Raw genomic sequence first — 16,952 nt, 5'->3', positions numbered from 1 at the left:
CTTTCGGACCCCTCCCGCCCCAGCTGTACAGGCCATTCCCAGAGAGACCGTGCTGTCTGAACAGGGCAGCAAGACTGCCCTGGAAGTGGTGGTGGTAAAGCCAGGACACAGAGGCGGTCACAGCTGTAGCCTCCAGTGTGGGTGGTGGACCGAAGGAAGGTGGCCAAACAGGAGGAGCTGGGGCCTGCAGGCCATGAGATAGTGGCATCCATCTCCCCAGCCTGAAGGGGGCGTCCTTGAGCAGCAGCTGGACAGGGGCCCAGATGTGTCCAGCTATCAGAGGGTGGCCCAGAATGGAGCCCGTGCTGAGGTAGGAGACAGGCAGCAGTCCTGGTCCGGACCTGCCCAAGAGCCCCTGGGACACCTCAGGAGTAAAGATACGATGCAGGGCATGGCTGGACTGTGCAGCAGGTGCCCTGTGCACACAGAAGGCCCCAAACTGCACGCACACGTGCCCTGGGTACCCAGGTATGCACATGGGCACACACTTTGGAATTGGTCGAGACCTCAACTGGAAGTAGTGGAAGTAGCAGAAATGCAAAGTCCCAAGGTGAGTTTTTTCCAGTCACCAGGAAATGCCATGAAGCATCTGCTTCAGGCAAGGCTGGATCCAGGGACCAGCCAAGCTCTTGGTCTCTGGTCTGCCTGTGTCTCTCAGTCTCACTCTGACTTGGCTTGACTGCCCTCGCTGGATTGGTTCCCCTCTGTGCACAACCCCTTCCAGGTGGCAGGAAAGATGGCCTGGGAAAACTGGACCCCACACCTCCCTGACTAGGCCGCCGTGCATGGTCTCAGCGAGGCCTCTAATCGGTTCCTGTTTCCAAGGCAGCACCAACTCCATGGCGCAGGGTTGCGGAGCTCTGACGGGCCACCTCAGCCCTCCTCTAGTGTGAGGGTGTGTGAATGACAGCCCTGCCGCCCCGGGGCCCCCCACCCAGACCTGCAGAGCCGTGGGAATCACCGCCTTCCTACTCCTCTTCCCCCCTCCCTTCTCTACAGCTCTGGAAATGGATCCCGCCCCAAGAGCAGTCAGCGGCTCTTTCACCCCCACCTTTGTCCCTGATCTGCTCTGTGACCTTGGGAAGTCTCCTGCACATCTCTGGGCCTTCATGTCTCTCTCCAGAGAGCACGATTCTCTTCCTGCACAGGGAAAAGAGGGGTGAGGGCCATGGGGCAATGGAGGTGGAGCCCCTCGTGGCAGGATTTCCCCTTCAAGATTCCGGTCTCCGCATGAAGTCACCTCTCCAGAAAGGCCATCCTGGGCCTCCCCCACTGTCATCATCCTCTGTCCTGGGGCCGACTGGGTACTGCCTGGAGCACAGGGGCTGCCCCAAAAATGTGTACACGAGGAAGGGATGGCTGGCATTCCCCAGAGGCAGGGCTGTCACCTGCAGGGCCTGGGGGTCTCAGAGTAGTCCCCGCCCCTGACCTGGCCTCTCCTCTGTGCGCAGCCTTGGGGCTGGGCGTGGAGGGCCGGGAGATGGCCTCCTGGACCTGCTGTTGGCTGGGGAGTTGGGAGATGTACGCGCCACACCGTGCTGAGGGAGGGCTCGGAAGGAGCACGGATCGGGGTAGCCAGAGTGCGTGGTGACCAAGAGGGAGCCACTAGGGCCAGGTGGCCGGGGCAGGCCTCTGTGAGGAGGTGCCACTGCAGACAGCGTGTAACACCCGCCACCCTGCACTTCCACTGCCTGGGAGGACCCAGCAGGCCAAGGCAGCACAGAGTGTCCCCCGCCAGGCCAGTGGCCACAGTGGCTGAGACCACGTCCTCCCAGCCCCGAGAGCGCTTTTCCCCGGGGCCTCGTGCCACCTGTGCCACCCGAAGGCCAAACATGCCTAGCCCCACCGGCAGCCGCCAGCCCTGCCCAGCCCTGCCCTGCAGCCTGGGGGAGGGGAGTCCTGGCGTGGGCCTCTGAGTTCTGCCTTCCTCCAAGGCCAGCCCTGGGGGTCAAGGCGCAGACCTCCTCTGCGGACGTTCCGTTGGCCTCGTCGCCACGGTGGCATTGGTCACAGATTCCTCGGGGTCAGGATTTAGATTACGTTTGTGTCCACTTGCAGGAAACCCACACTTTACACCGAGCGACCCCATCTCTAGGTCTTCACCCATCTGGGGTGCCGGGAGCGTCCTACAGGGTGAACCGCAGTCCTGGGAGACCAGCAGAGCGCAAGGAGGTTCTCCTGGGGGTGCCACCCCCCTCCCCCGAACTCCATGTTCTCACTTGAAAGCGACCCTGGAGACCGGGCATCTCTGACCAAGCGCAGTCATGCAGCGGCCTCGGGCATTTTTCCGGGTTTGGTCCTCGGCCTGCGTGGGACGGTCCTGCGGCCGAGTGTGGAGTGACCACAGGCCAGCAGCATGGTGGGCCTCCGTGCGCTCCTGCACCTCCGTGCCCAGTGAATTCCAGCTCGTCCTCGGAAATCCTGGTTGGAAGGGTTTGGGACACAGGGGCCCCACGCCGTCCCCCAGGGTCTCAGGGCTCACAGCGCTCTGCCCGGTGCCCTCCCTGGTCCCAACTCACCAGGAGAGCCGGGCTGCCCCCAGTGCTGACTCCGGGGACGGAGGCCAAGGCTGTGCTGCCACACTCAGTCCTGGGAGCAGTCCGGGCTCCGGTGGGGGAGCTGCTCCGAGTCCCCCAGCTGTCACTGCCGGGCTCTCTGCTGCTGGATGGCGCCGGATCCACCGCAGCCTCCGCCTCGGGTCCCCACGGGCGCCTCTGGCTCAGTGCAACCAGCAGGGGGCGCTCTTCTCCCCAGGTGTACGGCTCACTTCCCTTTCTGCACAACTCAGAAACAAACTCCCGAAAGGCTGAAAGAAAAGTATCCAGTTTCTCGAATTCTGGCTGAGTGCAGCCCCTCCAAAGGAGCAGGAAAACCCCGAGTCCATGTGGCTCCGTGCCTGCCCAGCCTACAGAGCCATCCGTGCTGTTGGTCTGGGCTGTCCTCAGGGGGTCTAGCTTCCATGGCGGGATGGGGGGAGGCACCGGCAGCGTCACTCAGGGTCCCTGGTGTGGTTGAGGCCACAGTGGGAGCCCAGACCTGAGTGCCAGAGAGACGGTGGCACGCAAGCCTCTCGCTGCAGGGGCAGGCAGACTTGGGAGCCTCTAGGCCAAGGGAGATTGTGCCCTTCTCTGGGTTCTGGGTGTGGAAGCCTGCATTCGGAAGAGCTGGGGGGCCCTGGGCTCCCCACTGTGTGCGCCACTGCAGGGCTGAGGCCATGGGGTGGGGCAGGACTCTCTGGCAGGCCCCCCAGCACCGGACGGCTGAACCAGTGTGACCTGAGAACCACTGTGGACCTGGGGGCAGGGCCCTAAGGCCCCTTCCTGTTGCTCCAGCGGCCCAGCGGGGCTGCGGTGCGGACCCTGGCAGGGGCAGGACTGTGGGGGAGGCTGGACAGTTTGCATGGTCTTTGCATCCGCGCTGGAAAGAAGGCTCCTTACTGGATAATTTGGGGTGCTCTCGAGGGCTTCCTGCCCCTGGGCCTGGTCCTTATAACCACCCAGAGAAGAGCTGAGCTGGGAGGGGTCCTACGGGCTCTCTCACCACCAACACACCGAACTGGTTGCGTGGGGGGCCCTGGCTGGCTTAGTCAGAAGAGTATGCAACTCTTGATCTCAGGGTCCTGCGTTTGAGCCATGCTAGGTGTGGAGATTACTGAAATAAATGTTTTTTAAAAACCTGGTTGCCTGGAGCCTTCACAAGCACCTGCATGGTCAATACTGGGGTGGCCTTTTTTTTTTTTTTTAAAGATTTATTTATTTAGAGGCGCCTGGTGGCACAGGCGGTTAAGGGTTCAACTCTTGGTTTCGGTTCAGGCTCACAGGGTCGTGAGATCGGGCCCTGCATTGGGCTCCGCGCTGAGCGCACAGTCTGCCGGAGATTCTGTGGGAGGCGGGGGTAGAGGGAGGAGAGGCTGAATCTCAGGCAGACTTCCCGCTGTTCGCAGGACCCCAAGATCACAAACTGGGCTCGACCAACTCAGCCAGCCACGTGCCCTGGTACAGCTTTTTAGTAACCGCATTTCAGAAAGGAGAGAGATGCGGTTCTTCCCTATGACAGATAAGGAACTGAGGCTCCAAGAGCCCACAACCCCCATGGCGGGTGCCGGGTCGGGGGTCCTTCCACCAGGCCGGATGCCCGGGCCTGGACCTGGCAGGAGGGCGAGGACCAGCGTGTCTGCTCTGGACCAAGCCGGACTTGAGAGCACTGGGCGCACCGGCCTCCCGGACCCGCCGAGGTCAGAGCTCCACCTGCAGGGGAGGCTGTGAGGCCGCGAGGCCGTGTGGCCTGCTGGGTCTCATGCAAACCCAGCACATGGGACCCCTTTGTCAAACATCCAGAGTTCTAAGACTGGGACAGCAGAGCATGAAGCCAAGCGTGAGCCCTTAGGAGCATGGGGCCGTGTGGCCATGGAGGCTGCCAAGGAGGCCACTTCTGAGAGGAGAGGCGGGGAGGACCGCGGGAGGGAAAGGCCAGGGCACACGGCCAGGTGCCTGTGCGAGACGGCGGCAAAAGAAACCCAGACTCCTTAGTCAGATTTATTTTCCTCTAATCAGACAGTTTAGCATTTCAAAGTTTTGCATTCTACACTCTTACAAACTTTAGTTATTAGCATCAGAAACACAAAAACATTGCAAGACCTCAAAACAAATAAATACCAAATAAAACCACACACAATATACAGTAAACAAAAATATAAAACATAATAATGCTATCAGAAAATCAGACATGTTGTTGACTCACGTTAACAACATGATTATTGCTGAGCAATAACTTATACTCTCGTTTTGTTGTTTTTTCTTAGAAGAGTGGAGACACACAGGACGTGAATCACTGGTCACAATCACTTGGAGGGTCAGGATGGGTCCTCACAGCGAGCGGCTACTACGGACGGCAACTTTTAAAACAGGCAGATTGAGAATACAGAGTCAAATGAGAGATTGGCCTTCTTTGGTCTTTGTTTTTGGGCAACAGAACCGAACGAAGAGGTGTGCCATCAGAGAAAGAATGCAGTTCTAAAAACCTGACACAATTGTCTACACGGGCTCACACACTTCCTGGATCACAGGTGTTACTCTAGAGGGGTAATTGCAGAAACCCTTGGAAATAATGCCGGCTTTTGTGTTTACCAATTAGCTCATTTAGTTTGCTGTTGGAGGTTATCGGACTTGCCTACTAGGGGACGGAGTCATAAAAACCAATTGCCACTAACGCAGGAGTGGTACAGCCTTCCTGGACTTGAACCTCTTTCTCAACGCGAGAGTTCAGGAGGGACTCGAGACACAGCAGCGGCAGGAGAAGTGAAAGACAAGCACGGCTAGTGCCACTGAGGCCTCCTCTGACCAGACTGAGAGTCTCCACTCGGGACACACCCCAGGACGCTCCCTTTCCCCCCGCGGGCCCTGGCTCCCCAGGGACAGCCAGCCCCACCCCCGGCAGACGGCCAAGATGACAGGTCACCTGCCCGCGCGGGAACCACACATGGACCTCATCTTAACTTAGACCCCAGGGGACACATTCTACTTTTGCAGAAAATAAAACTGTCGAGATCTGCAAAACGAAGATGGAAGCATGGTGTTGGGCGGAGAAGCAGATTTGGGTGACAGACCCCTCATTCACCTCTCAAACGCTCACAAGTGCAGAGGAGCTCCTGGAGCTCCTCCAAGCTCTCCGCCGCAGTCTGAGAAAGATCTGGACCGGAAGGAAGAGAACAGTATTTGACAGCTCTGCCGACTCCCTACAGCAGAGGGACTCGCTTCAGAGGGCTGAGGTTTGGGCCAGGGGCATGGGGAGGACTATGACCTCCCGCCCGGCCTGCCCGCGACCAGCGGAGACGCCAGGGGGCCGGTGACCGTGGGGGCGCCCCTCCGTCGTGTAGGGTGAGGAGGAGGTGTGCACGCCGCCCCCAGGGTGTGACCTGCCACTCTGCCCGCCTCCCTTGGGCTGACAAGGAGAGGACCCACGGCGGGACCCTGCAGGGCCGAAGGGTCTGTCCGGGTACCCTTTCCTCAGCCTTCTGTTTGCCACGACACGGCCCGCTGCTGACAGCGGCAAGCCCCACCTGGGACACGTGGTGAGGGACACGAGGCCCCTGCCTCGCCTCGGCGGGCCACAGTGGTACAGGGGAGCCGCAGGGGCACTCGCGGGGCCAGAGAGCCCCCTGGAGTCCAGCAGGCATGCAAAGGGCCCCAAGGTGGCAGCCGCCATGGGGACAGGCTTTCCTGGGCTCCGTGGCCCTGTGGGGTCACAAGGCAAGGAAAAACCACAGCGGCAGGAAAGGAAAAGCGTATCTTGGCCAAGAGCTCCCGCACTCAACCTGCGGCCTCGCAGACACCGCTCTGGCAACAGGCTGCGAACCGGGGCTGGGGCCGCAGCCCTCATGGCACCTCCCCGTCCACCCGCGCGGCCGGTCATCCCCAGAGGGGCAGCGCCTTCCTCCTGCCGGACACGCCTTAGAATGGCAGCAGGAATTCTCACGGTCTCCTCTGTGCCACCCGCGGGGCCGGGACACCAGAAATCCCGACTTCTCAGAGGCCCGGGGCAGCGGGTTTCACCAAGACTCCCTGCGTCTCGGGAACAGACCCTCGCTCGCGCCAACCCCACCGGGGAATCCCGAGCTGGTGCCCACTCACCACGGACGAGCCCCGGGCGCCCCCCAGCCCCACAGACTCTGCGGAAGCTGAGCCAGGGCACGGCCCGGAGCACCCCACGAGGCGAGCACGGCTGGGGCGGTCTTTGTGTCCCGTACGCGGCGGACAGGGAAGCCGGCGAGCTCGATTCACACGTGAGACTTGGTGTGGGTTTCTCTAAAGCATTGGAACAGTTTTGTCCTGTCGGAGAGTTTTGTCACTTTTGGGGAATAGGAAAAGTGTGCGGATACGCACTGCATGCGACATGTTTTGTGGGTGGCCGGGACCCCGTGAAGCCAGGAGGGCCGGCCTCCTGGGGCCACAGCCCGAGGCCGGCCCCAGGCGACAAGCACCGGACCAGGGCCTGGAGGAGTCCGGGTGGAAGCCACGCCAGGGGCACCCATCAGGGCAGCACCCCACGCTCAGGTTCTTCAGGAGGCCGCGTTCCAGAAAGTCCCAAGCACACAAGAGGGAAGAGGTACACTGTGGCCGAAAGACCAAAAGACCCCCGCCCCTGCCCATCATCAACTATTGTCAAGCCACAGCATGACGCTTCCGCTGTGGCCCAAGCTCATCCCAGGGAAGTGCCGGCCGATGCCATGTCCTATGGGCTCCCGGGAGGAGGCCAAAAGGGCCCGTCATCTTCCACCAGGAGCGTATCTAGGAGGGGCTGCTGGAAAAGTGCCCCCACCAAGGGACAGAGGGTTCCAGAAGTGCCCCCAGGTGACCCACCCCCAGAAGAATTCCAACCAGGAGAGGCAAAGTACTGTTTGTTTACTAGACTGAGATGTTGCTTATCTCAGATTTGTTGACATTGTCCATATGTTTAGGGAAGGGGAGGAGGTTTCAGGTATGTCCCTGCTGGTAACTCCCGTCCTCAGGAAAGCCCCTGAGGCCGGGCAGGGACCGCCTGGCATCCTCTCCCCGCTGGGTGTCCAGGGTAGAATCAGGGCAGGGTCTGAAGGAGGTCGGGGATGCCTTCAAGGGAACAGGGGTCCCGCAGCACCTGCAGGACGTCCTTCCTCTGTGAACGGGGACACACGACTCCTCACGGCCAGGACTGAGAACACAGACCGGCCCCCACAGCCATGGTGGGGGCGGGGGGCAGGTGGAGAAGATGAGGAAGATGGCTACAGCGGGCACTGGACCGCGGAAGGCGTGGCAGATGCCGGGAGCCGAGGAGGTCATTCAGGGCAGGGGACGGTGCGCTAGGAGGGCACTTCCAGCAGGCACTGGGGCGGAGGCACGCCCAGGGCGGATGGCAGCACCAGAGACACGGTGGGCCACCGGGCACCAGCCCAACCGTCCCCGCACGACCACGGGGGAGCCCAGAGGCAGGCAGTCTGAGGCGCGCGGCCCAGCTGGCCAGTCGCGGGCGCGTCTTTTGGATGAGCGGCACAGATGCGGTGGTTCACACACACTGGTTTTGCCTAAGAAGCACCCGTCACGTGTAGCACCCATCAGTGGTAAGAGCACCCATGGAGCGCGGTGCATAGCAGAGGGGCGCGGGGAGGCAGGGCTCCGGCTTCTAATCACAGTTGGACCATTGAGAGAAGGTAAACAGTGAGTGGAGAAAACGCTCTCTGGGCGGGCGCAGGCCGGACGGTCCCGAGCCCACCCTTCCCAAGAGAACAGTGGTCCCGGGGCCCTGTCACCGAGCCTGGGCGGGCCCCCCAGAGCGGCGGTCTCTGGAATGCTCAGAGGGTTCTGCTGCACGGGGGTGGGGGGGTGGGTGGACTCCCCTGACCCAGGTGGGGACCCGGAGAGGTGCTGTGGCTGCTCCCCTCCTGGCCCGGGGGTGGGACTGGGCGGCTCACTTTCGGGGCCCAGAGATTTGGAACCTGTGACAACGGAGCAGCGGAGGCTCCGGAAGCTGAAGAGGAGCCCGGCTTCCTCCGCAGGGACGGGGCTGTCTGAGGGCCTCCGAAGAGGCAGAGACCTCGCGGTCGGGAGGAGAGTCGGGAGAAGCGAACACCTTTCAGAGTTACAGCGAACACAGAGCCGGGGCGAGAAGCAGCAGGGCCCGTCTAAGGCACATGGACTGTATGCCACCACCTCCACGCAAAGACGCCGCCTTCGGAGATCGGCAACACGACGCAGCGACGTGACAGAACGCAGAAACACACCCGCTGCGACCTCCTCCGGCCCCGCCACCTGCCCAGTCCCGGCGCCGGACGCCGACGGTCAGAGCGGTCAGCAAGGGAACGCGTGTCTGAACACGGGGCAGAATCTTAGAAGCCTACAGGATTTTGTTTAGAACTCCAAAGTTCAACGAACGCCCTATTTTAGGGTGAAAACGATTATAAGTCTGAGAATGATGCACAGCATCGATGAGCAGGTCCCCTTCATAGCGACTGTGAAGTAGTGTCATGGACTACGACAGGTAGTGAGGCTCACATTTCTAACGAGAAATAACGGCAGAGTGAGTAGTTTCTGTCCTATCACAAGTGATAACCAGTGTTGGATAGTTTACATTTTCTTCCAAGAAATATCAGTCTATCAACGTTTTCAAATAAAATGTTTGCAATAACAATTATCTTAGAACTTTAAATTAAAAAATGATTCTGAATTGAGACTTTCAGAAAAGACCTAGGTGTACTTCAGGGTCTTCTGACAAACAAATTATTAAAACAGAGACCAGGTGAGGCCTTAAAAATAGACAGTATACTATATTTGAAACAAGATTGCACTCTTGAATTTTAGAATATATCAGAATTGCATTATTATTTCATAAATTCCTCTTTTACTTAACATGCTGACATGTCCAGCTGTCCCCAGGTGTGCGTGTGTGTGCGTGTGTGTGCACGTGTCTGTGTGGTTTTTGGTGTTCAAGTTTAAGGAAGAAAAATCATGGTTCTTTTGTTCAGCATATATGTTTTCCACCTTAATTAACTAGATCTTTAAAAATGAAAATGAAAACCTTCTCTGACAGCAGTATTTATCACGTCGAAGGATAAATAATTCTTCAGAGCGGAGTGTTGCTAGTCTATTAGAAAACATGTTGGGTGTGTCCTCACGCGTGGCTCCTCCCGCCGGCCCGCGGCCACCTTCTGCTGCTTCCTCCGTTCCACAAGGTCCTTTTCTGAGCGCGAGGACCTCGGTGGAGACAGCCGGTTCAAACCCCCGAGGAGTTGCCTTCTGCTCAATCCACCCCCCCCCAGTGACCTGTCAGGGGTCAGGCAGATCCGAAGTATCCACTATGACTTTAATAAAAATGGTATCATCTTTAATATACGTCCCGTTTTCTAGCACAGTTTGGGCCACAAACACTGGGCAGCCAGAGGCAATATTCATCTCCCCGGTGGGCTTCTTGAAGCTGCTGCTGTTGGGGTCCGGCTTGAAGGCATCCCCTAGGTGACGCCGAGAGGACCCCTGATCCATCAGCATGAGCGTCACTTTCTGTTTGAACGGCCAAGGGAGCAGGGCATCGTACTCTCCGCGCATGATGACAAAGAACAGCGACAAATGCGTCCCCTTCCCCATGCCGTCCCCGTTCAAGTAGACCCTGGCACACATCTTGTAGCCAAAATAGCCCGTGTAGAAGGGCTGGCTGTAAAGAGACAGGGTCTTCCCCATGACGGCTTCCTGCTTCCGCCGCTTATAATCTCGGATCTTCCAAATCAGCACACCGTTGTAGCTGGCGGTCTCCAGGACCTGGAAGCGCAGGTCCATGTCGGCCAGGCGGATGTCGTGGACGCTCAGCATCTGGTCGTGCCGGCTCAGCTGGGATTCCAGCAAGCCTGCCGTGGGTGAGGAGAGACGGGGCGGAGGAGGCCCGTGAGTGCCAGGAAGGCGGGAGGAGCCTGCTCCCGCCAACACCCGCACGAGCAGGCTTCTGGGTCGAAGACAAACACCTCTAGGTGTCCTGAAGCACAGGGCTCAGATCCCTGCCTCATTGGGCCCCCACACCCACGGCCACGGCCTGCTGGGAGGCAACACCTGGGGGGACACAGGCCTGTGTGTCCCAGAGCACATCACAGCAGGGCCCTCCCTCCCACTGGGGGCAGGGAAAGGCCACCCTCTTGCTCACCTCCCCCTGCCTTCCAGCCTGACGCTCAGAGTCACCTGCGCCCGGTGTGGCCTCTCACCATGTCATTCCCGTCCTCGGCTTAACCCAATGTTGGGGGGGGGGGGTTTTGCCATAATCCCAGTCCCTCTGCACCATTAATCCTTGTCACGCAAAAAATTCAGACTATTCACTTAGTCCCCAAAGCAGAGCCGAGGAATCAGACACGCTGGCCGAGCACACTGCGGGGTCTTGTCTCACTGCTGCTCACTTCCGTCCCTCGAGGCGTTCACCCGGGAGCCTCTCCCTCCCACCCTGCAGCCCCTGCCTCCAACCAGCAAGCCCTGTCCTCGGCCCCGCGTCCACCCTGCACCTCCTCTCCAGCAGGCCGGCGTCCCATGGAGGGGGTGTCCCGGTGGGAGACGTTTCTGTCCCTCACCAAGGCCCCTCTGGCTGGAAAGTCATCACACCTCTGCACGCCGACATCTCTCTGGAAACCACTGCTCTAGGGGCTGTGTGCCCCGTGTGCCACCCACCCACCATCTCAAGCCTCCCACCTGGCCGGGCTGCCCAGGCTCCCAAGAACAGACCAGGATGCACGCTGCCCGCCCCAGACCCCTCCCCACCCTCCCCTGCGGCCCCCACCTGTGTTCCGAGCGGCCTGCCCCGCGCTCTTGTCCACGCTCTCCAGCTCCGTCACGCGGTTCTGCAGGGACTCCACGCTGCTCTTCACGCTGTCTGCTTCCTCCCAGCTCTGCCGGAAGGGGCGGATCTCCTTGTCCAGCTCCTTCAGCTTCTCCGCCTGGCTGTCTATCACTCGCTTCCAAATAGAAGGCATCGGAAAGGTAAAACACAGTTAGAAACCTGCAGACGCTGAGCTTCTCCTGTCACACAGCAGCCAGCAAGGGCCAGCAGCCAGCCCTCTGCCGAGAGCCCGCCCCACGCCCACATCTCCCTGGTGGCCCAAACGCATCTCAGGGGACGCAGGGGCCACAGGTCCCTATCCCAGAGGAGGGGACCAAGGCACAGAGAAGTCTCACCCGCCAGCTGCATGGCACGGGGCCCTACACCACTCTGTCCTAGAGTCTCAGGTGCAGGACCCTGGAGCCACACCTATGGGCCTTCTGGAGGTCTGTTTCCTAAAGGGCCGAGCCATCTGCAGGGGCCGAACAACGTGCGTCTCCCATGAGGCTGCCTGACCCAGGGCTGGAGGGGTCGCCTTATCTCTGTGGCTACAGGCAGTGCCCTGGAGTCCTGCTGGGTCCTGAGAGAGAGCAGCCACCACCCTGGCACCTGCACAGGGCTGGCCGCAGGCAGAGCTTGATGAGGGCTCTGCAGAGCCTGGCTGAAATGGAGAGCTGATGCCGAGGAGCAGGGCTGGCTTCCCCCACCGGCACGGCGCTCAGGTCCGGTGCCCACTGGACCCAGAAGTATGACGGACAAGCACACGGCTGCAGACGGCGAGGCTGCATTTTACCCTATCTTAATTTAAATAATTCAGCAACCCCTTTTCAGCAGAAACACACAGAACGTGTACAGCAACAAGCGGAGGGATAAGACTCACATTCCAGCAGTTTTGAAGGACTGGCGTACCCACCTGGTGGGTAAGCTGGGACCTAAAGGGTTTTGACTTCTTTTTAAGGATTTTATTCATTTACTTGAGGTGGGGGAAGGGCAGAGGCAGAGGGATAAACTGGCTTCCGGCTGAGCAAGGAAGCCTGACCAGGGGCTTGAGCCCAGGACCCCGGGATCATGACGGGAGCTGAAGGCAGACGCTTAGCTTAACTGACTGAGCTTCCCGGGTGCCCCCAGGGTTTCACTTCTAAAAGGATTTGCATTTTTTGAAGTGCAGCCCATGAAGGCTGGGTGGTCTGGCCCCCAGTGAGGGCCAGTGAGTAACTGGGCCACCTCTGGCCCCGACGGGGGAGTGCCCTGGGGGCTGCTGAGCTCACTTCTCGTTTCGGAAGCCTATTTTTAAATATTTAGTTTCAGCAGCTTTGCTGGCTGTTAATAACCACCAAGGAACAAACACGAGAGGCTTGGGTTACTTTTCTGGGGTAGAAGTACAGGGTCATTCTTCCTCTTCTTTCCAAGAAAACCTGATATTAGCTAACACTGAAAAAGAAAAATGCTTTCTGTAAAGAACACCTCTTCCCACACTGACGTCATTTTGTTTAAATCCATGTGTCTGGAGGCATATTTAATTAGTTCATGAAGTCTGGGCTCTGGGGGCAGCACTACCAACTCCCCCGCCCCCTGAGCCATGATGTATTTCTGACAAGCCCCTGCAGGGCTCCCACAACCCTACCCGTCATCGCCACCAGTCGAGGTACTGGGGATACCCGTGTGTTTACAGGGAGGTCGATGGAAACCCTTGTCATCAGTGGTGGCTCTCAGGGATGCCACTCTGTGGCCTGGTCCTTGTCATCAGTGGTGGCTCTCAGGGATGCCACTCTGTGGCCTGGTCCTCACTGAGTGAACTGCACGCCGGCCTGGGACAAGCCAGCATCACCCCTCAGCTTCATGCCCGTGGGATAAAATGGGGGTGACACAGAGGGGCCTCCTCCCCAGCACCTGACTGCTGTGCGCGGGGCAGTGGGCGCAAAGGCACGTGGTGACCTCGGGGCCAGAGCCGTGGGTGTGCAAGGAGGGAGGGCTGCCGCAGGGCCCCGGGCGCCGGCTCAGTGACACAGAGTTGGCACATGGGGCAGGGGGACGCGCATGCACACTTGCACATGCTGTGCACACAGACAAGGTTCCACCAAGGGTGCTCACTTTAAAGGAGCACCAGCCCCCCTTGCCCAGCAAGAGACGATGTGGTGGTTCTAAACTCCTCTCCTTTGTGTACGTGCTGGCGAGTCAAGCAGAACACGCCACCGAGCACTTTCTCTGCAGAATGCCGCAAACACGATCTCATTCCTCCCGAGTGGTCTACACGCAGCTGCTGTCATCTTTCTATAAAAATAGACCTTAAATGCAGGTGTAGGCTGCGTGAGAAAAAGAAGCCAGGCGCTGAGAGATGGAACTGACTGCAGGCAAAGTAAATAAATCCTAATCAAAAGGTTCGCTGCCGGAGCGTCAGCCCGTCAGCCCGCGCAGGGAGCACCCGGGGGCTCCACCACGGTCCCTCTTCCTGCCCCTTGCACCGCCCAGTCCCTGGGACCTCTGTACCAAATACTGCGCCAAGGGGACCATGCGGGGGGCGGGGGGAGGCTGGGGAGGGACAGTGCACCTCGTGGCTTCAGTCCCACACCCGGGACTGCAGAACGACCAGCTCCTCTAACCTCTGCCAACAACAGGGACACAAAGTAAGCGGACATCTAGGTGGTCTTAAACACGTTCTTTAAAAAGAAAAATATTAAGAAACTGCCCTTCTTAGGCCAGCAAAAGCAAACACACTCTTGAACTCCACTCCCGCTGGCCAGCTCTAATCACATCCCTGTCCCCGTGTGTACCCGGGGCCCTCAGGAGTTCTGCAATCCGTATGTGCTGCCACCGTCCCCAGGGTCTTGGGGTGTCCTGGAGAATCCGACAAGGGAGGTAAAGTCTGGGGTCACTGTGGTGGTCCCAACGCGCAGGGCTGGGGGAGCAGGGAGGAGGGCAGGGGAGGGGAGGGCGACAGGAAGGCTTTGGGATGAGGAAGGAAGACCGCGGGGCACCAAGAGCCAGGCTCAGGGTGGACGGTGAAGGCTCTGGAGGGACAGTGGCGACGTGCCCCCAGGCCAAGCGTGCTTCACAGACAGCCAGCGCCTCGGGGGGGCCAGCCACGGAGGTCATCCACCCACGTTGCCTAAAGACAAAGAGCCCTGACTCTGCGCGCAGGGCCAGCCCCACAGCGAAGCACAGGCTGCCACCTCTGCCATCACACCGTCACCCAGAGGGGTTCAGTCTTCAGAAGCCGCTGGCAGAGGGCGGAGCACTGTCCCAACGCACTTCGCACTTCGTAAGATCAGGTGTGGCACGCGCAGGCATCTGCATGCCTTTCTCCCCGCCCAGTCTGTTTCCCACCATGCCTTCCTCTCCGTGGAGAGGAGCAGTGGCGAGTGGCCGCCCTCCTACTTAGGACCCATCAGGGGCACAGACTGGCTGGCTGCTCAGCCCCCACGCTCTGGGCACCAGCGACCTGCTTTCCCCCTTCCTTTCCTAGATCTCAGTTTATTCCATCACCAAAGTGTTCAAATATACATCATACACGGTAGAACGATTAAGCTCTACTAAAAAGTAAATTAAAGTAAGTTCAAATTTTTGACCCTGGGAGAGGGGGAAGTGGCAGAGGCAGGTAGCGTAATCAGAGGTTCCGACAAATGCCCCGATGACCTCATGACGGAGACCCTCACCTTTCTGGTTATAAAGGATGCTGTACAAATGAACCTACTACCTACTCATTCTTCTGTTGCTATTGTTAAGGGGATTTTCCAGTCTAGCTTCAACTTCCGTGTCCTTTCCACGCACGTCCCAGAGCCCCAGGCCCGCAGTTAGGCTGCCAGCAGCTCGGAGCTGAGTGGGGCCTCCCGAAGCACACTCCCACGGGCACTCGCCGGCAGGAGGCCTGCTGCTGTTTCACATGACATACTTGTTCCAGCTTGATTCAATACCAGTGACTTTACCTTTCCTAGCACAATCTATTATTTCATTGTGTTTTTCCTCGTCTCTGGACAACCACAAGGTTTTAACACAGATGAAATTAATTTAATAAATCGCTATGCCATTCGAGCCACTATGAGTAATCTCTGATGGTAAAATGCAAGGAAAGATATTCTCAAAGACTCCGTGACTCTGAGCTCTTGGAAATAATTTATCTTCCAGATAATTTAAGGAAACACACCTAAGTAAAAGCACTAAAAAGCCATCTTGGAAACACAGTAGTGATTTTTCCATGGGGGGGGGGGTGTGATACACGTGGGAATCAGTGTAACAGACGTACGGCGTGAGGACACTAGTGTGCGGGTAAGATCTGCAGGAACAAGGTACTGGCAAGCACCTGTGCTGATAACAAACGAGAAGCAACATTCTAATGAAGGCTCTTTACCCGATCACCTTTTCTCAGAGCAGCAAAGGTCTGCGCGTTTGCTCTGAGGGACATCTGAATCACTGTGGTGAGATAAAGTGGGGTACGTGTCGCCAGAACACTCAGAACAAAACAGATCGGCTTCACTTCACTTCAGGAAGTGAAACTTTACACATAACTACTCTTGAACAATATGTAATCTTAAACAATAATAAAAACAGCTAGTTTTTTAAAACGCAGGCTTTAAGTCTGACTTCACCAAGAGCGAATCAAAGACACAGAGGAGAGCCAGTGGGCTTGCTCTCCAGGGAAAAGTGGGAAAGAAACAGTGGCCCAGGTCCTCAGTCTACACTTCAGAGAAACAGGCCGTCTGTTTAACAAAGGTCAGGGCTTTTGCTCAAACAGCTCCCTGAGAAAGTCTGGAAGGAGAACACAGACATGCTCCTCACCCTTTGATCCAGCCACCATCTTAAACTTCTTACCTGTAAATGAAGTATTTTGGATTCATTATTTCGGAGCATTTCCTTTTGTCTCTCAATTTCAATTTCAAAGCTACATATCTGATTGTGCAAACTTTGTATGCTCTTGTTTTTCTCTACACTTTCGTTCTGTAGCAAGGAAACCTGAAAAAGAAATTCTTGAATTAAGGAAACAAAAAGTGGTTTTATTAATTAATGACAATTACAATGACAGTACTTGCATTTTCACAATACAGGCCCTCTACTAGCTCCCTGGAGGAAGCTCCAGGGGACAAAAATCCCTTTCCACAGGAAACGGAAGTCCTGGTAACGAACAGGAAACCCTACACTCTGTGCCCCGGTAATGAACTGCGGTGAGGCAAAGCCCAGCAGTAGCCGCCTTTCAGAACGAACGGGACACGCTTTCCACAGTTTTTGCTGAAAAATAAACCTTCTACCAGAGTGGCTTTCAAACTGACCAGGAGACACGTTCTCACCTCTCACCCTGCGTATACAGACGTGTGTGTTTGTGTGTACCCGAGAAACGGGTATCCCAAAACTATCCTCGCCCTAGTCATTTCCATGTGTCCTGGTACTTTCTCTTTTATTCTATTTTACTTTAAAAAGAACTAGTTGCAGCCCAGTGATTTATCTCACTTCCACCAGTGGGCCTTCTTCTGAACTTTGGAAAGCTCTCCCAACACAAGGGGAAAGCACAGAGAGAATAACAAAGCTACGTTCGTGCTTCACTTACTCCTTCAGGCTGACAACGAGCCCTGCAGCAGAGACCCGGAGCTGCGGAGCCCGTGTGCCCGGCCTGTGGCCCAAGAAGACCTTCCAGGAAACCGAGTATA

General features: G+C 57.8%; 1 protein-coding gene across 7 annotated transcripts in view; it reads right to left on the bottom strand.

The window, feature by feature from the left end:
• Nucleotides 1–4,522: 4,522 nt before the first annotated feature.
• The window catches only part of TRAF3 (TNF receptor associated factor 3), a 118,799-nt gene continuing 106,369 nt past the window's right edge, over nucleotides 4,523–16,952 (bottom strand). For all 7 annotated transcript variants that reach the window (XM_059374041.1, XM_059374036.1, XM_059374042.1 and 4 more), the window contains 3 exons: nucleotides 16,123–16,263; nucleotides 11,278–11,452; nucleotides 4,523–10,366 (listed from right to left, as the gene is read on the bottom strand). In XM_059374041.1, the coding sequence (XP_059230024.1) occupies nucleotides 9,795–10,366; nucleotides 11,278–11,452; nucleotides 16,123–16,263 (888 nt within the window). In that variant the 3' untranslated portion in view covers nucleotides 4,523–9,794. The remainder of the gene's footprint in view (nucleotides 10,367–11,277; nucleotides 11,453–16,122; nucleotides 16,264–16,952) is intronic.

Source organism: Mustela nigripes, chromosome 13, assembly GCF_022355385.1.
Source record: "Mustela nigripes isolate SB6536 chromosome 13, MUSNIG.SB6536, whole genome shotgun sequence".
In the NCBI taxonomy this organism is placed as follows: Eukaryota; Metazoa; Chordata; class Mammalia; order Carnivora; family Mustelidae; genus Mustela; species Mustela nigripes.
This window is presented reverse-complemented; position numbering and strand designations above follow the sequence as displayed.